This window comes from Diabrotica undecimpunctata, chromosome 10 (genome assembly GCF_040954645.1).
Source record: "Diabrotica undecimpunctata isolate CICGRU chromosome 10, icDiaUnde3, whole genome shotgun sequence".
Lineage (NCBI taxonomy): Eukaryota > Metazoa > Arthropoda > Insecta > Coleoptera > Chrysomelidae > Diabrotica > Diabrotica undecimpunctata.
Genome location: NC_092812.1, coordinates 56,121,505 through 56,145,082, shown reverse-complemented (window position 1 = coordinate 56,145,082; position 23,578 = coordinate 56,121,505). Strand labels below are relative to the sequence as shown.

At 32.9% G+C, this 23,578-nt stretch overlaps 1 protein-coding gene across 1 annotated transcript in view; it reads left to right on the top strand.

Moving 5' to 3' along the window:
• lft (Limb expression 1 family member lowfat) overlaps positions 1 to 23,352 on the top strand; it is a 42,327-nt gene extending 18,975 nt beyond the window's left edge. Inside the window, exons 2-5 of the mRNA XM_072546383.1 lie at positions 3,430 to 3,593; positions 7,093 to 7,234; positions 19,142 to 19,527; positions 21,347 to 23,352. Coding sequence (XP_072402484.1) covers positions 3,430 to 3,593; positions 7,093 to 7,234; positions 19,142 to 19,527; positions 21,347 to 21,352 — 698 coding nt within the window. The 3' untranslated portion in view covers positions 21,353 to 23,352. The remainder of the gene's footprint in view (positions 1 to 3,429; positions 3,594 to 7,092; positions 7,235 to 19,141; positions 19,528 to 21,346) is intronic.
• The last annotated feature ends 226 nt before the right edge of the window (positions 23,353 to 23,578 follow it).

Genomic DNA, 23,578 nt, shown 5'->3' with positions numbered 1-23,578 from the left:
GATTTTGATAAAATAAGAGAAGATCCTTCCAGTTCACAGCTCAAAAAGCACGTGTAGACGAATAATTATCCGTCTTTCGAAACTAACTAACTATCCATAAATTGAAACAAAAAAAACTTTCTATATGATATAAATAATAATTTTTAATTTAATTATATAAATTAATTCTAATAATATAAAAGCTTTTCCAAAAAAAATTCAAAAACATTTATTTTTGTTATAAATAAATTTATTTACCGAAATGTTCTATTTGCTTAAAAGCCAAAAAATTGTTTAACATTTAAAAAAATTCCTCATGCCGCCCAAATAATTCGATTTCAATTTTATAAAGTGAATTGGACAACTCAAGTGCTCTTTTATATCTAAAAAAATTGACAAACTTCTATATAGTTCAGTTTTTGTTCTGCAAGATTTTAAAAATTTCATTTTTTTTTTAATTTAGATTGCAAAATTATGTGAAATCTGTCAAATTGATTTTAATCACATTTGGTAGACTGTTTTATTATAAAGATTTTTTGGGCGAATTACGATGATCCTAAGTGGTTGAAAAATATTAAATAAGAACAGGCTTCTTTTATCCCTTTTTTTGTATTTATTGCTATTTTGCAGCAAGCGTAATAAATTAAAACATTTTTAACCAATCGTATCTTATTGGAAATTCAATCATCAAAGTAGCAAAGAAAAACGATGATTTTAATAATTTTTAAATATTTTAATTTTTTTTATTAATATTTCCGACCTATTTGAGAGAGGGGATAAGTCAATTATTATTATTGAAGTTATCATACAACATTTTTTGCAAAAATCAGAATCTCACCTCTCATACCCAACTCAAAACAAATCCGCCCTGGTCTAATGGCAAATTTGATACTGACGGTTTGAAATCTAGCAACATTGCCAATGAGTTTTTCTTTAGTTCTTCCAGTTCGGATTGCTCTCCGGAACTGATTTAACGATAGCCTTACAGAATTTAACGATAGTACCTATATTGAATAATTTAAGTATTACTATTTGACTTCTTTTTACTGATGTAGTTAGTATCGCAACCAGTTTATTGCATGTAATAATAAACTATGAGTCTGACATTTTAGTTATGCAGTTAAATTTTGTGATCAACATATTGTTATTTGTGCTTGAGCTTTTTTACTTAATTTATTGCTGTGTGTGCTCGTGGTTTCACATATTTTATAAAGTAAATGATCTTATCAATTAGAGTTTTCGTAGCTAGTAGTATTAATACATGGAAATTTATCTGTTGCTTTAAAATTCTTTTAAAGAACCAGCGTGAACAATTATAAAACGTTTACCATCGTACCCTTCTGGTTTACGCACACTTTTAACAGTGTTGTCTTGCCAGGAAATTGTTATTTCCCTTTGAATAAATCCACGTTTCGTAAAAAAAACAAGGCCTCTGGAATGCACACTATTAAGATTTTCCATATATTTACGAAGGTACTTAGCTCCTAAAGCAGCAATACTGGTGCTCTCAATTAATGCTCTTTGATTATTGTCATTTTCTTATTTAAATCTCTATTCTTTTAACAAAATGCTAACAGATGTTTTGCCAATAAATACAACTTCTGTACCTCTAAATTCATAACTTATACTTTGCAGAATATCATGTTTTTCCCAAATAAACAGATAAGTACAGCATAAATCGCACTGTTCTATCTAGTACAATGTAAAATAAATACTTTATTTTTATAAAAATATATATTATTTCAAATTAAAAAACTCACAAGAAAATTGACTTAATAGCAATCAATGTATTCAGCAAAAATTTCCTTAAACTACTTCCATTATACTTTTTTTACAACATACATTTATATAAAGTATTAATTAAAAAGTACCTTCAGGTTTATCAAATTCAGATTAGAGAAATTGGTACCTCTTTTTTTGGTACATGTCGTATACTGTACCTGTATGCCGCATTTCCATTTTAGATCCTTCAGGTTTGTCTTGTTTTTCGGACGAGGTCTACTTTTTCCTGGCTTTGAAATAATATAATTATTTTCTTTCCTTTTTATAATATTATTCATACTGTCCGTCGTGATATTTTTATTACAGCAGCTAATCTCTTAAATAAAGAATCGTTTAATGATAAGTATTTTTCAATTATATGTTCAATGATAAGTATAATTCGACAACAAGTTGTTGTGCTTGAGAATTCAAAGGTTTACCAAGCATACTCTAAAAATAAAAACACTTAAACAATATTTCATATCTCCTGTTGACGTGGTTTTAGCCACATTTAAATAACTAAATGTTAATTTAGAGGTTAGAATAAATGTCATATTATTCGTAATTAGCTAATAAATAAATTCTTCCCCTAATAAATCAAACACGAAGGTAACGGATAGTCGTTATAACGACAGTTTGTTAAACAATATGTATATTCAAAGTACGAAGAAGGATTGAATATTTAAATGACACGAAAATAATTTATGAACACACTACAAACGCTGTCAAAATAAAACTTAATATAGTCGGTTATAGTCGGTTCGCTATTCCCAGTCCGAACTGTCTAATGAATTTAGTAATTATTTTTTTGCGAAGTTAGTTACTTTTTGACAGACTAGAAGTGGCTGGAAATTACTATACAAACAAATACACGTACTTATAGCCAATATTAATAGTAAACAAACTAAATAGTAAATAAAATAGAACTTTACGAATTATCGACAATCAATATTTATTTATTTGCACCATATAATAAATAGTTATGTTAAATTATAACAACTCAAATATATTTTTTAAATATATACTACCAAAAATTTTATGGGTTTAGTATACACTTCCACTATTTATAATAATTCTTCTTTTTTCAATCAAAGAAGTCTGTAATATAAGTTTATTTAAGCTGTTAATACTGTGAGCTAGGAACTTTTGTGTTGTAGGTTTCCAGCTATGAATCTGTCAAAATATGCCCGAGTTGAGCGAATGGACCTTACCAGTAGGTGAATCAATCATCGATCATCGTTCCTCGTTCTGTGGCTGTTTTTGTTCAATGTATGCTGTTGGGTATACAAGTTCATCGTTTTAGTTTCAAAGTAGGAAAGAGACGTAATATAAAAGATAATTCGTGAATAATGTCATACTTGTGCAAAGTTCCAGCGAATAGACTGTAGCATAGTACGAGCAACCGCGACCTATGTCAATTTTAAGATCTTAGTAGAATTTATAGAAAATAGGCTCTGCAAATATATAAAGCAAAATCTGATGAATAATCTAATGTTGGTGTAGTTTGGAGATTATGTTAATGTAATAATTGAACATTTAATGCTATATCGATTATAATAAGACAAATAAAATAAACTGTGTATAAGTAAAACTTAAAATCTAGAAGTTTTTAAACAAGTTTTTATATTCTAATGTTAACACAGATACGTATCTTAATAGAATAGCATCCTTAATAGCATTATTTTATAGTAAATGTGGTTGAAGCTCTACAAGAGTTCTGGCAAATGAAACAAGCCAGAGGAGCCGATCTTCGTAATGGTGCCCTTGTAATATATGAATCTGTTCCCTCAAATGCACAACCCTACGTGTGTTACGTTACTCTACCAGGAGGCTCCTGCTTCGGAAGTTTTCAGGTAATATACAATATAGTGATTAAACAAAATGTTTTGCATTATGGTTCTGAAGCTATTTTCTTGTGTCAGTTTACTTTTTAATCTTTATCGAACGGCATAATTTTAAAATACTAGTAGAAGACACATAGGTACATCTATTTTCTTTAAAATTAAATTACAGAGTTGCAGAATTGCAGAATTCTTGGATTCAAGAATCTACGTGATTGAAATCAAAGCAGATCGATTGATTTATTTAGAGCAGCAAGTTCAAAAATAAAAATAGTCATTATAATTGCCAACCTCCGTAAGGAGACGGCACTTTAAGAAGAAGAGCTAGTTAAGATATTGAACTCATGGGAAATGATTTTAGTAAGAACTGTGACAAAAAATAAATGATCGTACCTACAAATTTGTAATCAAATAGGGACAGAACTGCCTACTACACCAATTTTGCATTCAGTCGTGATGCTGTAATCAGAAACAATTCAATATTACACATCCAAAGCTCGCAGTATGAACCGCATGCTGATGAGAAATCGTTTTCTTCCGAATGGTTCTCGGACAAAATATAACAACAACAGCATTTATACCTTGTAAAGTGCCGTACGGCAGTGGCGGATCAACTCGTCTCCGTAGACAAGAAAAAAACTGCGTAGCCTAGTTACCCTGTGTGTAATGGACATTATGTATGTAAACCTACATATAATGTATTTCTTGTGAAAATGTATAATTTTACATTTAAATTTATACTACGTAGTTCAACTAACTTATAGAGGAAGTCGCCTGATATGGGCTAGTTTTTTTAAAAATACTATTTAAAAATTACGTAATTAATTTTAGGCACTATTTTTAAATTTTAGGTTTTCTTGTAAAAAGCAAAAGCACATTCTTTGAATAGGTTTCTGTTGGGGGGAAATATACCAGTTATCTTAAACCCATTAATTGCTGTATCGATGATCGCTGCTTGTATAAAAGTGTTTCCAAAAAGTTCCCCTACTTGATAAACTGTTACAACACGTTCTGGATTCAGCCTAAGCCAGTTTGTGATCTCCTGCGTGTGATAAGTTTTGAACGGTGACATAAATGCCACGTCTAATGGCTACATTTTTTTGTCTAGCAGTAAGGATCAAAAGGATCAAGGATCAAAACCACTGGATCGTCAGCCCTGGGCTTTGTTATGTTGATAAAATGGCGGAGCCAATCAACAAAAGTTTCTTGTTGAATCCAGCCAGATATATGACACGCAGACTTAGATATTGGCCTGTTACGCTAAAACACACAACTGTGTTAACAAAACCTGCGTTCAGCTGAGGTGATTGGACCAGTCTGTTTTCCCTGTTTTTCCCCACAATTCTGAGATGTTTATGTTTCACAATGGTGAGACCCGTTTCATCACAATTGAAAATCCTTGCTGGATTGTAATTTATTTGCTGAATGAAGTAATACGGGCATAGGATATTCCTTGAGGCATTCTTAGTGATAAATCCTTCTGTCTTGCAAGAAATCCGGCAAACCATGTCTTTCCAGCACTTTTTTGGCCACGCTAAATTAGTTTTTTATATTATTTGCTTTGCATAAGCTATATGCCAATTTACGCACGTCCTTTTGTGTATTTCCAAAAAATCTTCTTTTTTTTTTCTAAGCAGTGATTGGCGAGCATTGATTCTTTCGAAAATATCATTTGTTGTCCTTAATGAGAATTTACTATGTCTTCAGGATTCCACTCCATCGTAACTTATTTGTCGAAGGTTGTTTGAGGTATATTGTGGGTTCGCGCACTTTTAATGTAACCCATTACTCCTTACCGAACAGCTAAAATTGCGAAAATCATTTGTGAAATCTGTTTTTTGGGCATCTGAAAAAAATATTTTTTATTGCACAGAATAAATTGTTTTTTAATAAAATAAAATAAAATAAAAATTATTTTGGAAAATCTAACTACTTTTCGAGAAAACTGGAAAGCCGAAAATGGCGTTGACATCTGTCACCCCACACGCTTGCTTGTAAATGCAGCTAAAAGTAAATAATCCTAGCGGTACAATTTGGGGTACCGCAAACTAGGAATTGTCAAGTACCCCATATTACAAACACACTAGACTTTTATGAGGGGCTTTTTGCAAAAAAATATGAATCTGTTTTAAAAAAAACTAAACTATTTTCAAAAAATATGCAAAATTTTTTATAGAATAATATTACAATATTTTAAAAACTCACCTTTAAGTCTACTTAAACACCCAAAATGCAGCACGACCAAAAAACTTTCTTTACCACACAAAATTATTCTAACCTAAATGTCAAATAAGAGAACAAGTTTGCTCAAAAAGAGAGAATGGTTACCTCCTGGCAAGGTGGTGGTTAGTAAACAATGCAAAACGATAGATGTAGGAGTCAGTACTTGCGCGAAAGTACTCCATATTAGGCACTATCCCCATATTAGGCGACTTTCCTCTGTAGAATAAAATACTGCGGGTGCATTTTTTATGCTGCAGATAGCAGCTTCAGGGGGCAGGTAGGACTTTTAAACCTGTAGATAAAGCCCATCTATGAAATCAATACCCTTTGTAATCGATCTTTAAAAGAGCGATGTATACTATTTAATACATTTCTGTTTAAAATCATACATTCCTTTCTAATTTTCTTATCTTCATATCTTCTTTAGTTGTAGCTGATTTTTTGTCGATCTTATCTTTTATATATCCTCAGAAAAAGCCTCTATAACTCTGGACATCGTGGAGGTCATCCTCTGGCTCCCCCTTCCAATTCATCTTCGAAAAAAATTATCATTGAATAGATAAAATAAATGAACCATAAAATAATATTTCATTAAATACCAAAATACAGGCTGTTTCATTAAAGAAAAAACGTAATTATCTTTTAAACTACCTCATATAACCTTGCAAAAAAGCGAACATCGAGAAAAGTTCACAAATGTAAAAATATACAGAGTGTTCTATTAAAAAAGATAAGTTTGTCCCACGCTGTCAATATGGGTGTTCCTGTATTTTTGAATATATTTATAAAGTATGGCCCTATCGAAATGACTAACTTTTACCTAAATAATTTTTTTCTGTATCTCTTACCACAATGAGTAATTGAACTTAGTTACACTAATGCTTACCTTAGTAAGTTTCTACCTAAGGTCTTTACAGAGACTACGCCTCAGGGCCAGCAACCCCACTTTGGAAGTCCAAACGGGAGTTGCTTTGGGTTGCAAAAACTTTAACATCCTATAAAATTATCAGCAACAATGTAATATAAAACCAATTTAATAACATTTAAAGGGTTTTTACCCATATAGTTAGTGGCTTCACACATGTATGTATACATGTATACCTAGTAGCAGCACTGATGATGGAATACTCATTGCTAAAAAGTTCTGTGATGTACCTCGAAAGAGTTCTTTTAAATAAATATACCTTTTTATAAGGATTTTTTAATTAAAATTTTTATTTCATAGAATATTGCGCTACATTTTTGAAATAGCTAAGATAATAATTAATTTTTTCACGTATTATTACAGAATTGTCCGACGAAGGCCGAAGCACGTCGAAGTGCTGCGAAAATAGCTTTAATGAATTCCGTTTTTAATGAACATCCATCTAGAAGGATATCAGATGATTTTATTGAAAAAGCTGTTGCGGAAGCTCAGTCGTCATTTAAAGGTAAGTCTCTAATTAATTTATATATAAAAATATTAGATACACGTCCGAAGGATTACTGTTTAGTATTTACTGTTGATCATAACCAATAATTTACGTTTTAATTTAACACATTGACTGCCACGGTAATTTTCAGAAATCTGGCCTAAGATGAAAATTTGATTTAATTACATTATATTAGTACGAGATAACTCGTAGTTGGCGTCCTAGAAAAATGTGAAATGAGTAGGTAGGGAAATTATAGAAACAAATTTTTCTCTAGCCAAATAAATCACTTCCAAATTGCGGGTGTGGCTATAATAACCTTCAAGGACTAGAAGAACAAGAGACTCTTTTGTTGGTTTCACAAAATTTATAAAATGTTTCATCCATTTTGTAAACAAATTCTGTTGTATCCAACCGCTTGAGCATTTATTGATCCAGGTGGAGCACCACGCAGTAACTTGTCATTTCGACTTTTTCGGTAAATTTCACCATAGGCTGAACGAATTGACCATCAGCACTCATTGCTACAATTAAGGTTACAAGGGAACAACATTCAGCAGATGTTAGAGATGCACTAAGTCGTTTTCCTTTTATTCCTACAACTTATGCAATGTTTGTTCTGGATAATTGACAATCCAGTTTCATCCACATTGAAAACTCTATGCGGAGAAAAATTATGTTTCTTACATTCGGTTTCCAAGTTATCAAAGAACTGCTGTACATTTTTTTGTTGAAGCTGGAAGTATTATGGCGTCTTAACAAAGCGTCCAGTCAGTTTCTTCCTGCAATGTTATTTTTAAATTGCTGAGTTTATCCATTTTTCTTTCCTTCTCCAGCTGATTCTCCAAGGTAAAGTAAATGGTAAGAGAGGACCGGGAAGAAGACGCATTTCCTGGCTTCAAAATTTACGAAAGTGGTATAACACGACTACCACTGAACTGTTCCGCGCTGCAATAAACAAAGTAAAGATAGCCGTGATGATCGCCAACATCCGGAACGGATAGGCACTTTAAGAAGAAGATCCATTTTTCGTAGCTAATGAGTAAGTCATTCTGCGAATGGCTTTTCATGTTACATGTTACATCATCCCTGTGTGAGGTGGAGGGCAACTGTAAAATCTTAAGTAGGAACCCGCATTTTTTAATGCAAATTCTGATTCTGCAAAAAATTCGTAAAAAATTGTATTCAATAAAAATTAGTTTGCAGCCTTTTTGTGTTTACAGCGCGATATCTATCGCGAATCGAAAAAAATCAGATAAAACTTTTTACCTTTTCACGTAGAATTGTAATCTGTAATAAAAAAAAATGTGGTTTTTCATTTAAGATTTCAAATTTGCTCCTTGCCTCACCCCCGGTAGTGGAGGTGGGGGTCATGTTTGGAGCCATTCGATAGATTTTTGAAAAATAATAAACACGTGTTTTTGGTTTTTTATTTGGAAGTGTATTCTGTACACACACACACACGCAGTGATCAAGCCTGCCCCTAGGAACATGTGTATACCAATGTAAGAATGGGATCCTGTCCGAAGATCAAACCGGTCACACTTCGCTAGTCGAAGTGGTACCTATCTGACCCCCAGGCTTTTCCACCACCCCTCCTCATCGTGTGACTTACGTGAGGAGGCTTATGATCTGAAATTTACTTAAGATGCCCTGGGTAATAGGACATCCTCGGTTTTTAGTGAATGTGGTTATGCCACCTAACTGTAGGGGTAGCCACATCTGGGCTTTTCTCCCTATTTACTTTACTGACTCTATTGATTTTACTCTAGCTTTACGCCGGGACTTGAGTCCCTAAAAAAAAGAAAAAAGAGCGTGTGTTCCGACCATAGAGCCATCAGCCTGAGCTGATGACTCTATGTCCGGAAAAGAGTGTGTGCTCGGTCACTCAGCCGCCGATTTGGCAAAATAAATTTTGTTCTCCTCGCCGGCTGAGCACCCGAGAGGGGTCCGGCCACCAAGCCCATGTATGCCGCACATGACCTCAGTGCTCGGATTTCGCGAGTAGATCTTTCATTTCGATCTGCCTTAAGGGCCTAGTCTGCGGAGCGGTATATAGAAGGCCTGGCGGGCCCCTTCTATATTTGCTATATAAGGTAAATTTACGTTAAACGGTTTAATGAAAAGTATGAATATATCAATATGAATTTACGTTATTTAATCAGAAAACACATTTTTTTTTGTGTGGACTTCCTTGTGGCTTCGGGACTATAAAATGCCTGGGCAACAATTCTTTCCTTTTTTCCTTAATCCTATTTGTGTGCGTGTATTGGGGTGTGCATTCCCAAGTGTATAATGCTCTCACACACCCCGGTGTATATTGGACTTATATCTACCTAAAAACCTAAAAACCTAAAAGAAAAAGCGTACCCTCTCGCCAGAGTTTTTTTGGTGTGTTTTCTGATTGACTGCATTTCTTTGTTCGTTCTTCTTGCAACCATCTCATTCTTTATTTATTCGTTCGGGTTCTCCCTATATCGAGCTATCTGTTGTTTTGGTCTTCTGTGTACCGTCCTTGTGTTTTCATTGTAGTTAGTCAGCTCTCTTAACATTCTGCTGGGGTGGTTTCTTAGTCCGTTGAAAATTTCATATGCTCTCTCGTCTAGCGTGCGTAGGATTCTTGTTTGTCCTGAGTCTCTATATACATATCTCAAGGGTACGTACCTTGGTATCTTAAGAGCATCTCTGACTATTTGATTTTGAGTAGTCTGTATCTTTTTCCTGTTTGTTTTACAGGTGTGTCCCCACGCAGCGGATGCATATGTTAGGACTGGCAGGATAATACTATTCGCAATCCTGATTTTGGTTTTAAATCGTAGTTTACTTTTCCTTCCAATAAGTGTTGAGAGCTGACTTTTCAACGCTTTGGCTTTGCGTATTTGCTGATTGATGTGCTCAGTGAACGTTAGCTTCTTATCTAGATGTACCCCTAGGTATTTAGCCTGGTTGGTCCAGTCTACTGCGGTGTTTTAGATTGTAATTTCGCGATTTGGTACACTTCTTCTGTGACTAAACATTACAGCCTGTGTTTTGTCTGGATTTAGGGCTATTTTCCATTTTATGCACCATCTTTGGAATCTGTTTAGTGCTCTTTGCAGATGATTAGCTGCATGATCCGGGTTTCTCCAGCTAACAGCTATTGCTGTGTCGTCAGCGTAAAGACTCAACAGAGAGCCTGGCTCATTTGGCGTGTCGGCCGTATAGATGGTGTACAGGTACGGCGACAGCACCGCTCCCTGAGGCACACCCGCCTCCAGGGTCCCGACTTCGGATAGGGTTGCCCCTATTCGAACTCTGAACCTTCTGTTGGCAAGATATGACGCAAGGAGGCATGTTATTGCCTCACTGTAACCAAATTCATTCATTTTATAGATGAGTCCATGGTGCCAGACTCTGTCGAAGGCTTTGCTGACGTCCAGAAAAGCTGTAGCTGTGTACATTTTTTCATTAAATCCTTTGGTGATGAATTCTGTAAGTCGTAGTACCTGTAATTCACAGGAGTGTTCGCTTCTGAACCCGAATTGAGCCTCTGGTATGGTTCCTAGCATTTGTGATTCTTCATTGAGTCTTTTTAGTATGACTCTTTCCGCTATCTTGCTTATAGATGATAATAAGCTGATAGGTCTGTAATTTTGCGGAAATGTGCCGTTTTTACCAGGTTTTGCAATCATTATTACTTGTGCCTCTTTCCACCTATCTGGGAAATATCGTAGTTTTAGCATGTTGTTTATTATGTTAGTGATATAAACAATAGCTTTTGTTGGTAGATTTTTCAGCGCCCTATTTGTGATGTTGTCGGGTCCTGGGGCTTTTTTGGCATTTGTCATTTTTATAAGTTCCTTTATTTCTTCGGGAGATGTATGTGTAATACCTATTCTGCCCGTTTTCCTTCTAAGTCTTCTCGCTGTTCTTTCTACCTCTTCTTCAAAGTCTATGTTATCGTCGGGGTCTTCGTTGTTTCTACACGCCCTTTCTAGTTCGTCCTTCATGACTTCGGCTTTGTCGATTTCCGTATGGACAATCCCGTTTACTCCGTGTAGGGGAGGTATGGGTTTCTTGTCCTTTCGGAGGATTTTAGATAACTTCCAGAAGGCGGATCTGTACTGTATATTGTGTAGTATAGACTATAGCGCCATCTAACAACAATTGAAAAAAATGTTTCTTATAAAAGTTCATTATTTTTATATGAGAAATCCAAATGTCTAATAAAAAATGGAGGTTCCTATTTAGGATTTCAAAGTTGTCCTCTGCCCCACCTACAGGAGGTGTTTGGTGACATTCGATAGCTTTTTAAAAAGTATTGAATAATTGTTTTTCAGTTTTTCGATCCGATGTTAAGTTCGCGAAATATTCGACCCACTTCTTTTGACACATCCGGTATATTACTTATTCTTCTTTTATTATAATTTAAAAAAATTAACAGTTCTTGCAGAACAAATTGCAAATTTAGAGTAACACATGTAACTTTTAGACAATAGGTACATTTTGTAACTGTTAAAACTATTAACAAAATTAATACATTGTTTATTATATGCAATACGCTATCTTAATAAAACAGTAATATTTTAGTAGGTATGTTACTGGCGGTTCTAGCAAGATAATTGTAGATGTACGAGTAAGTGTAAGAAAATCTGCAGATACTATCGACAACCATGTACCTCGCTGTTTATAATTACACACATTATCTTTTTAATAGCGTTTCAAATATGTGCTACATAACTAATCATAAAATACTGCCGTAGCCAATAAAACATGGAATTATTTCCAATGAAAATAGAAGAGCATGTTTAAATATAAACAGGCATTGTAAAATATGGTTTCATTTATTTTAAAGTATGAAACCCAAAACTCTTTTTTTTAATTATTATATTAAATCAGTCAAAAAGCTCATTAAAGAAAGGAAAGCCAAAAGAAAACCGAGAGAGGACGTAACCGTTACGTCCAATATAGATATCGTAGTAAGTTTTGCAGATTTCCCAATATTTCAATCGTATTGAATTTACAATGGTAACAGGACAGAAGAGGCGAACAATGCATGTATCTAAACTCTGGAAATCGCTTATACTATACAGGGAAAATAGACGAAACATATGGTGGAGTAGGCTTTCTTGTCAAAAAGTATCTCACACCATACATTTCTACATATAAAAGCGTTTCTGATAGAGTAGCTTATATTATAATAGACCTATATAATAAAACCAACATCTAATACCATTTTTAAAAGACAATAAACCAAAAAACTTATCTTCTTCGTATCGACCAATATCTCTTACCTGTAGCATCTGCAAAATAATGGAAAAGATTCTAAGCAAAAGATTAAAATGGTACTTAGAAAAGAAAAATCTCCTTACATCCATCCAAAGTGGGCACCGATCAGAACGGTCTACAATAGATAACATTATAGCATTAGAATCTGAAATACACGAAGCTTTTATACATAAACAAAAATTAATAGCAATTTTCTTTGACATCACAAAAGCATTTGACACCACGTGGACATATCACATGTTAAAAACAATGAAGAGTTGGAAAATAGATGGTAAATTCTTAGCCTTCGCCAAAAACTTCCTGGAGAACAGAAGTATAAAAGTTAAAACAAACGGTGTCATGTCAACTAAGAAATCATTGGAAAATGGTATTCCTCAAGGATCTGTATTAAGCCCCCTGCTATTCTTAATAGCAATCAACAACGTATCTAACCATTTTATGCTTCCAGTAAAAGCAAACCTTTACGCCGATGATCTTGTAATATATATGAGAAGTAAAAACCTAAAATCAGCTGCATCAATATTACAAAATACACTAAATAAATTAGAAGGGTGGTCTTTAGATATAGGCTTGAGATTTTCAACCGAAAGAATAAAGTAATAATATTTGACAAAAGGAAAACACAACACCACTTAAATTTAAAACTAAACGGAAATACTCTTATAACAATCAACGAAATCAAATTTTTGGGAATGACATTCGACTCTCAACTAAAATGGACATCGTACATAAATGAACTAATTAAATCATGCCAACAGAGAATAAATCTTCCAAAAGTTCTTTCCAATCACAAATGGGGCGCAGACACAACTATTCTTCTGCGATTATATCAAGCTCTAATTAGAAGCAAACTAGATTATGGATGTATATGCTACGAAACTGCTACTAAAAGTCAAATGAACAAACTGGACATCATCCAATCTACAGCATTACGCATAGTTTTCGGAGCTTTCAGAACCACGCCAATTAGCAGCCTTCAAGTCATAGCAGGAGAACCGCCATTAACTCTCAGAAGACAATATTTTTCAATGTTGTGTGCTACTAAATATCTCAGTGCAAAGGAAAACCCGTTTATAACAAGCCTAATAAGGAGCAACCCTCCAAATCTGTACTCAAATGATTGCCCTAGAAACTTACCTTTCAATGAACGAATAAATCGATTTGAATTCAATATACATCAATTGAGAGCCACTTCTACAAACAGATGCCAGTCTCCTCCCTGGAAAGTTCAAATACCAAAAGTAGATTTTACCTTACTTAACTATCCCAAACATTCACACAATCCTTTTGAAATACAACAACAATTCCGGTCTACCATCTCCAGATACCCTGATTTCAAACTAATTTTTACTGATGCCTCTAAAAGCAGTAATGGTGTAGCTGCTGCAACACCTCTGTCACCCGTCTAGCCAAGGAGTGTAGCATATCTACTGGAGAACTGCAGGCAATCTTCAACGCACTGAAACAATGTACCAGCATTGATACAAACTTTCTTATTATATCAAATTCTCTAAGTGCCTTAAATGGTGTCAAGCAGATGTATCCTACTCATGCCAATTTAGCATTAATAAAAGACATGCTATACAATGCCCAAACATGTGGTAAAAACATAACATTTTTATGGGTACCATCCCATGTTGGGATAAAGGGCAATGAAGCAGCTGATAAAGCAGCAACAGAAACTATCAATAACATGACAATTCCTATTATGCAAAACATACCAATTTCAGACCAAAAAACATTAATAAAAACTTACATGAACAAAACCTGGCAAGTAAAATGGAACCAAACAGAAGCAAAATTAAAAAGTATCAAACCAGATGTTACTTCTGCTTTACTACCGCTCCCAGCTAAAAGACATGGCCAAGTAGATATTAACAGACTGCGGCTAGGTCATACAAAATTTACACATGGATACATCATCTCCAAGGACCCTCAGCCGATTTGCCACACCTGTCAAATACCATTTTCAGTGCAACATATAATGATAGACTGTCCAGTGTACTCAACAGCAAGTTCGACAGCAAAAATAAAACACAATTTGAAAGAAACTCTAAAAGAAGACATCAGCAATACAATAAATTTTATTAAAAATTGTAAACTGTATAACAAACTGTAACATAACATAAAATGTTTGTATTTTCCAAAACTGTTATGTAAATTTTAATAATATACTAAGTGTAACTTTTCTAAAATAAAGATATACGACCCCGCTAATAACCCTAGGGGTTGATGCGGTAAAAAAAAACCAACATCAAGGTTATACAAGTGTATGCTCCCACAACAACACATCAGGAAGAGGTAGTTGAAATGTTCTACGAATATTTGATAACAGTATTAGAAGAAAATGATGCAAAGCATACCATCATTATGGGAGATTTCAACGCAAAATTAGATAAAAAAGAAGAAAATACCGAAACTAAATTAGGGATGTATGGTTATGGCACACGAAATGAAAGAGGAGAAAAATTATATAACTTCTTAGAACAACAAAATTTATATGCCATGAACACATACTTCAAGAAACCAGCAAACCGAAAATGAACGTGGATATCTCCCGATAAAAAGAATAAAAACAAGATCGATTACTTCTTGTGTGGGAACAAAGACATTTTTGAAGATATAATTGCTCTCAATCGATTCACAACTGGCAGCGATCATTGCCTTTTAAGGTCAAGGATTCATATTAAACAGACGAAAACCAGTAGAACCAGGCCACATAATTTTTGTAATCAGATAGATCAAAGTAAAATACGACAGAAGGGAGATAAGTACAGAGAAATCTTAAGAAAAGAATTTGTAGAACATTATCAACAAGAATACTCCGACATGAACACAATTAATAAAGAAATGCAACGAAAGCTCTTGAAAGCAGGACTGACTGTTGCAAAGAAAACGAAAAATAAAAAGACAGAATAAGTGATGGAACAAAACGGTTAATGGAAAAGAGACGCACATTTTTAAGCGAAGGAAAGCTAAACACCAATGGTCTCAAAGAATTGAATAAACAAATAAAGAAGGGAGTAAAGGAAGATTTAAGGATCTATAATGAAAACAAGGTAGAAAAATAATAGAAAAGAACCGAGGCCTGAAATGCTTAAGATCAAACTTAGGAAAGCCTATAATAATCTCATTGAAGGATAAAGATGGAAAAGAAATAAGAGAAAAGAACGAAATTCTAAAAGTTACTCAAACATTCACCGTGATTTATATTCCTCAAACAAGAACCCAAATAACACTGCAAAGGAAGATCTTAAGAGGAAGATAACGAATGTCAACTCAGAAATACTCCCTAACAGAATCCTTCGAAGCTATGGCACAACTAAAAAAACAATAAGGCTCCGGGCCCAGATGGAATACTTGTAGAAATGTTGAAGGAGGGGACTGAAATTATTCTCGAAGAATTGAAAAAATTTTTCAACGAATGTCCTCACAGAGGACAAGTCCCAGATGATTGGAATGAAAGTTTGACAATACTTATTTAATTTAATTGAATTAATTAAATTAAATTAAATTAAAAAAGAAACTGTATAAAAATACAAAACTTTTCTTTTATAATTGTAAAATTATAATAAAAAAAATTAAACATTAAAAAAATAAACAGCAAAGAGCTAAAAACGCTTTTCTGGTTGACAAACATCGCAAATAAAAATCTTTGTTGACCTAGGAACATCAGCACATTTCGAGTGAGACCGCCGTTGCTGTTCTGGCACTTTAGCCAAGAACAAGAACAAGAGTACAAGAGTAGAGTTCGTTGCAGTACAGACATGCTGCATCTGATTCATTACCATCGTTCTGTTCATACATAACTTCCTCAGGACTGCATTCTTTAATTAGTTTATTAATTCTTCTGCTGGCTGCTTTTGCTGTTTTTCTTTTCTCTCTTTCTAATAATTCTTTTTTGGTTTCCTTGATTTCTTCTATATCTGGGGTGCTGTGTGTGTTTCCACGTTTTCTTTTCTTTTGCGTTATTATTATTGCTTTTAGAAGAGGGTACAATTCTTCAATTTGCTCTCTACATATAATGTTTGGATGTGCTTGGAATTTGGTTATTTGTATTTCCCTGGGAAGTACGTAAGATCGTTTTAATAGGATTATTGCCAACAACTGGCTCACATTTAAGATAGGATTCTCGATTTCATTTTGATGTTCTTCTTTGCTATTTAAATTTATGAGTTGTAATTAATTAGATATGTTTGTTGAAGCAGCAGAAAATTCCCAGTCTTCAAAAACATCTGGATAAAACGGATTTATTTTAGTTTTTTTTTATGGATTTTGATAGAGTCGCAGCGTTGACAGTAAAGAGAGTGAGTGATAGTCCATGCTGCGTTATCTCTCATCCATTTTTGTATTTCTATATTATAAAAAGTTTTAAGTGGTGGACAAAAAAGTCAACATCAAGGCGTTGAACGCGATGGGAACAATGCGGTGGAATACAAAATAGAATAATTCCATTTTCCTTACTATATGCTATATAGTATTTACAACCCCTTGTGACTACTATGACCATCAAGAATGAATAAGACTTTTTGTTCTATGCATTAACGTTCAAGAAAAAGTGCTTTAGCCACTTGACAAATGTTTCTATACTCATCTAGCCATTGTCTTGATAAAATTCTACACTGCGACCATTAACTCGGCTTTAAATCGTTTCCGCGGAAAAATGAAGGCAGCTGGAACGAATGTTCTTATGTGCTCATGCCAGTCTCGTTTAAATTGTATATATTTTCAGGAGAAAACTGATATTTTTCCATAACTTCTTTAATAGAACTGAAAAACATCGTTTCTCTTTCTGTTCTTTTTGTTGAAAGCCAGTTGTATTGCGATAGATCTGCTGAGGAGTTCTAACAGTTATCTTTGGGTTTCTTGTGAGAAACGCTTCCAGCTACTTTCTACCATCAATGCCCTTTTCCTTTCAAATCGGTGGTTAATTTTCTGTAAAACAAGTTTTTTTAATTATGTATAGGTAAGAAGCCTGGTTTCTAAATTAACAACATGCTTTGCTAATTCGGCTTCAACATCAACATCAAATGTCGGCTTATGTCCACCTAAATATTCTTTGATACTGTCTTGTTCATTTTTAAACCTCCTACGCAGTGTATATCGAGGTACTTTAAAGATTTTTACTGCTGCTGTACAACTCATTGTTTTATTTCGTAATGCTTCCAAAGCGTGTACCATGTTTTCTTTTTCCCACTGCTGTTTTTTTTTTAATTATTCTGTAACTAAAGGAGTAATTTATTTATTACCATCTATTCCTACAATGGCCCTGTGAATATTCTTATTATGGCCCTCGGACCATTATAGGTATACTAGCCTGGGCCAGCATAGGCAAAATGTTGTGTAACAAAAAAACACTAAAAACTTTCCATATGAAACTATTTATAACCTTAGAACTACTACCGCATATCTAACTAGAAGAACTTACTAAAATATCTCTCTCCAAATTATATCCGATTATCCCTTTAGATAGGTACAATATTATACCGATATTTATTAAAAAAAATTCGTCCCATATCGAACATACATATAGCATACAGTGAACAAATTAGGCAACCAGAGATACATGCGGGGAAATAAAGTATCAGGTCCTAACATTAAAACGAGTATGCCAGGTGTTTTATTGACGAATGCAAGGATGATTGCGATAAATGGTTTAAAATGTTTACTTGTTGTTAAAATGCCACTCCTAGTTCATACCATCATACAAATATGTTTGTAATGTTTTTGAGTCAACAAAAGTAATAGTAAAAATAATAAGCATAATTCAAGAAAAATTAACTCGTTTAGGTTTGATTTTCAACTAAAAAATTAATTTCTTTGTAAAATCTGTTGTTAAAAGATATTATTTATGAATATAATACATAAATATTTAAGTTACCTATCACTAAATATGCATTTTTGTAATCTACGTAACAGGGTACACCAAATAAAAAAAACATTAATTTTCGTTGATTAGGCGTGACGACGCCATCTTGTGGCACTACTTCCGTGACGCTCACCTCAGCATTTTACTGTAGAGAAAAAAAAAAGGAAAAGGAAAACTTAGATAATAGGAAAAATACTGAATTTTTTTAATAAACCACTTTTTTATCGCACAGCGATTTATGCAAAAACCTACGTTTATATACTTTCCCACCAAATTTTATCATTTTAAAACAGTTGTCACTTGGTGTATTAGGAGAGTTATTTCATTTAAAGATAATGTACCTGTTTTTGGTACTTTAGATGGTCCCCCTCCAGTCTTCTGAGCTCTTGCACAATTAATATAATAATGTGAATTAAAAATAATTTAAGAATATTTCTTATATAAACTATAAATATGTATTATAAATTAATTGATCTATACAACAAGAACAGACATTTTGAATTTTGTCTAATTCTTTTACATCTGTTGCTTAAATTAATTTTCCTAATTAGTTTTTCCTATTTCTTATAATTCTTACAGTTCATGCAATACGTACATATTATATTATACCATCAGATTTGCTGGTACAAAATGTCTCAATAATATATTTTGAACAAACAATATCAAACAGTACCGTTTCTGATGTTAAATATGATGTACAAATTTTCTCATTGTAAACTTGTATATTCTTGTAAAATGTAAAAATATTTAAAAAATATTCATATTTTACATAACTTGTTCTGTTCCAGGGGAAAGCGAAGAAGCCGATAACCCAAATACAGGGATCGGAGCCTTTAGGTTTATGTTGGAATCTAACAAAGGACGAACAATGCTAGAATTTCAAGAATTAATGACAGTTTTTCAGTTGTTACATTGGAATGGAAGCTTGAAAGCTATGCGTGAGAGGCAATGTAGTAGACAAGAAGTGGTTGCCCATTATTCAAATAGAGCATTAGATGATGATATGAGATCACAAATGGCACTAGACTGGATAGCTAGGGAACAAGAGAGTGCAGGATCGATTAGAAAGGAACTAAATCAAGCTGAGAGAGAGCTTGAATCAGCTAGATTAGCTGGACGAGAACTTAGGTTTCCCAAAGAAAAAAAAGACATTCTCATCTTGGCGCATAGTCAGGTAAGTTCAATATTATATATAAATCCTCGTATATGTACAATGATTTTTAAAGTAAAGTAAATTTTTATGGTATTTCTTATAAACAATAAGAATTTTAATTTTGTCAAAGATTTAAGTTCGATATCCGGCAAGAAATGAATTTGTTATCGTAGTGGTTTTCACAACCAGACCGATTTACTCCAGTAAATGAACGTTTTGGGGTATAATAAATATAAATAACAAATTTGGGGTGTCATTGGTTAGAAATTAATTTCTCACCAATGAAAAGCTGCATTTATGAACCGATGAAAATCACCTTTAGTACTAAAATACTAAAATATAAAGAATAACAAATTATTAAACCTTGTAAAAGTACAAACTTACATTTTGAACTCTAATGAATAGTTCGTTCAACTGAATTGGTATTTCATAATATGAAAAGATCTTTATACATCTTTTTTTCTGATTATTGTAATAAGAAATATTTAGACAAATGCTAAAACAATACTAATACACAAAAAGGGAGACACCAGAGACCTGAAAAATTATCGACCAATTTCACTTCTTTCACAACTTTACAAAACCTTTGCAAAGATTATTACAAAAAGGTTAACAATTAAATTTGACGGATATCAACCAGTAGAACAAGCCGGATTTAGAAAAGGGTACAGCACCTGTGACCATCTATATAATTTGAAAATCCTAATAGAAAAGACTAACGAATACAATCTCCCATTATGTCTGACTTTTATAGATTATGAAAAAGCTTTTGATAGCGTAGAACTGTGGGCAATAGAGGAAGCATTAATCAACAACCGGATCGACTCCAGGTACAGAATATTAATACATAATATTTACGAACAAGCTGAAATAAAAGTGACGTTGGGTAATGGAATTCAAACAAGACCAGTAAAAATCAACCGAGGCGTAAGACAAGGAGACACAATATCTCCAAAATTATTTACAGCTGCCCTAGAAGATATCTTCAAGTCAATAGACTAGGAAAATAAGGGAATCCCTATTAACGGAAGATACTTGAACCATCTTAGATACGCAGATGATGTAGTACTAATAGCCGACACGTGGAATGCACTGAATATGTTGATTGAGGAGCTACACACAGAATCCCTGAAAAAAGGACTGAAAATGAATTTCAGCAAAACTAAACTAATGTCAAACAAAGATGACAAACCTATTATAAACATCCAACAACATCCAAACATAAGAGACAGAGGTAGAACAAGTAGATGAATATACATATCTGGGTCAAAATGTCAAGGTAAGCAAAGAAAATCAGACTACCGAAATAAGCAGACGTGTAAAAATGGGATGGGCAGCATTCGGAAGATTCTCATACGTACTTAAAAATAAAAATATACCTCAACTGCGAATATACTGCGAACCACAGTGTTTAATTCCTGTATTCTACCTGTACTTACATATGGAGCTCAAACCTGGGCATTCACTAAAATGAACATGGAGAAGATCAGAAAAACTCAGAGAGCTATGGAACGATAGATGCTGGGTATCTCACTCAAAGACCATAAAACCAATGATGACATTCGTAATAGAACAAAAGTAAAAGATGCTGTCGAACAAGCAGCTAAACTGAATTGGAAATGGGCTGGACATAACGAACGTCTTAAGGATGGCCGATGGAATAAAGAAATCGGGAATTGGCGGCCATATGAAGCCAAAAGACCACTTAATTTTATATATAAAATTCGCTGTGTCTATAAGCACTTGTTAATAAAAAACTTCAATAAAACTGCATTACCTTTTAATTTTTTTGATTTTATTATTTTATTTGATTTTATACTTTAAAATATTCTTTTTCTAGTTGTAAATATGTTCATGTTGAAGAGGAACCATATTCACCGTTAAAAAAGAAGATATCGTCTAATTTTGTGACTGGTGTTCCTTAAACATCAAGATTGATCTCAAGAAAAGGCTCTATGACTCATCTGAAACCGCTATTTTTGTTTTGAAACGCATTATCTCTTCCAATCACCCATAAAGGTATATACATAGGTTGCCGAGAAATAATTTGTTAAGTAAAATTGATTATACATTTAAATTATATAATTAATGCGAATGTATTGCAGAATCAGTTTTATTGGGGCTGACGTCACAAATTATAAACATATTTGAATCTATAAATGCAACGTTTTCTTGTCAAATAGATCGTAAAAATATAGGCGCGACTAAAATATCTAAAAAAAAAATCAATTTTACATTACTTTAAATTTTTTTGAGAAGTATTGTTGATTACAATGGTGTGAAACTAGTGTTGTTTAAAAATCATCAAATCATTCAAATTAAGTTTATTATGTTTTTGTATGTATTCATTAGTTGAAACAAACCAATTTCTTGAAATAACTTTATATCTAAGATCATCAAAAATTGTAAAAAGTCTACGGATAATTCGAAAAATTTTAAATAACGATATTATTATTCTCTAGAAAATTTTCAATTTTTGGTAATGCTTTTGTAATATTTGCTAGTCATTTAAGTTATATGAGTTATATAAAAATAACTCACATTAAAGTTTAATAACACTGAAAAAGAATTTTGTCTCTATAAAAAAAATGTTTTTTTAATGTGTCTGATACTATATGACGTAAGTAACAATAAAATAATACCACATAATATACAGTGAGGGACAAAATTGTGGAATAAATTCATTTTTTCAAGAATAGGCGACTTTGGAGAAAATACCAAAAAAGTGGATTTTTATTTTTATATAAGTGGATAAAAGTTTTTGGCATTTATATCATACTAGTGCCATTATCGATCTAGACGTGATGTCATAATAGATGATTTATTTAAATGAGAATATAGGTCATGTGCTAGCTCATTTAAAAGGTTATTCATTTCTCTATTTAGTAATATAAGCATTAAGGTGGCAACAAAAAATAATTTTTGAATTAAATTAATTCACAGAACAAGTATGTGTGTAGTTTATTTAATACGAAATACATTTTACTACTGTCAGAAACCAGAAAACGTGTTTATTATTTGATAAATAAAAATGGTTTTTCGCTTAAATTAAATGTTCAAATCATAATCCACCTGCGTTAACAATCATTAAATGAACGATAACAATTTTCTTAAACATTGTAGATCATTTCTCGAGTTATATTACGAATTTTCTATTTAATATTAGTTTTTAAATCTTTTTAAATTATGCAAATTAATTTTTTAAATTATGTAAATTAATTTAATTCAAAAAGTAAATATTTTCTTGGCCATCTTGTACAAATAGTTATGATGGTTAAACACGGAATAGAGAATTGAATAATATTTCAAATGGGCTGGCACACGACCCCTATTATCATTAAAAAAATCATCGATTGCGTCATTATGCACAGATGGATTGTTAAAACTTGTAAATGAAACGAACCAGTTGAATATACAGTTAAGACTAACTTTATTTTGTTCCAAAAGTGAAGACAATTGACAGTTTACATTCCTACCAATCTCAACTTCCTGTGAATGACATATGGCGCTAATATTTAAATTTTGTTTAGTTAATATCAATAATTTATCACCCGTACTTATTAATAAAACCAAATTTACAGGTTAGCTATACCTAACAGTTTCAATAATCTCTGCAGCTTTTCAACAACTAGACCTTTAGTCAACACATCAGCTGGCATATATTTTACATTAATGATTATGTCAGATAAAAGGTCTCTGAAAAAATAATATTTTACATCAATATGCTTACCTCTTTTATAATAAATTGAATTTACTGATAATTTTAATGTACTTTAATTATGGTTAAATAAAGTAATACATCCAGTTTTTTCAATTGAATCACTTAGCCAACCCATAAGAAAAACAGCCTCTGACAAGGCCATATATTCTGCCTCGCAGCTAGATAAAACTACCGTCTTTTGTTTTGCAATTTGTTAAGATATTGCAGAGCCATAAAGTTTAAATACATATCGAGTAAAGGATCTACGATCTAATGTATGCTTGTCCAATCGGCATCTACAAAACCTTATAATTCTGAACCATCTTTTGAGTAAATCACAGAATAGGTAATAGTGTCTTTTAAATACCTTAA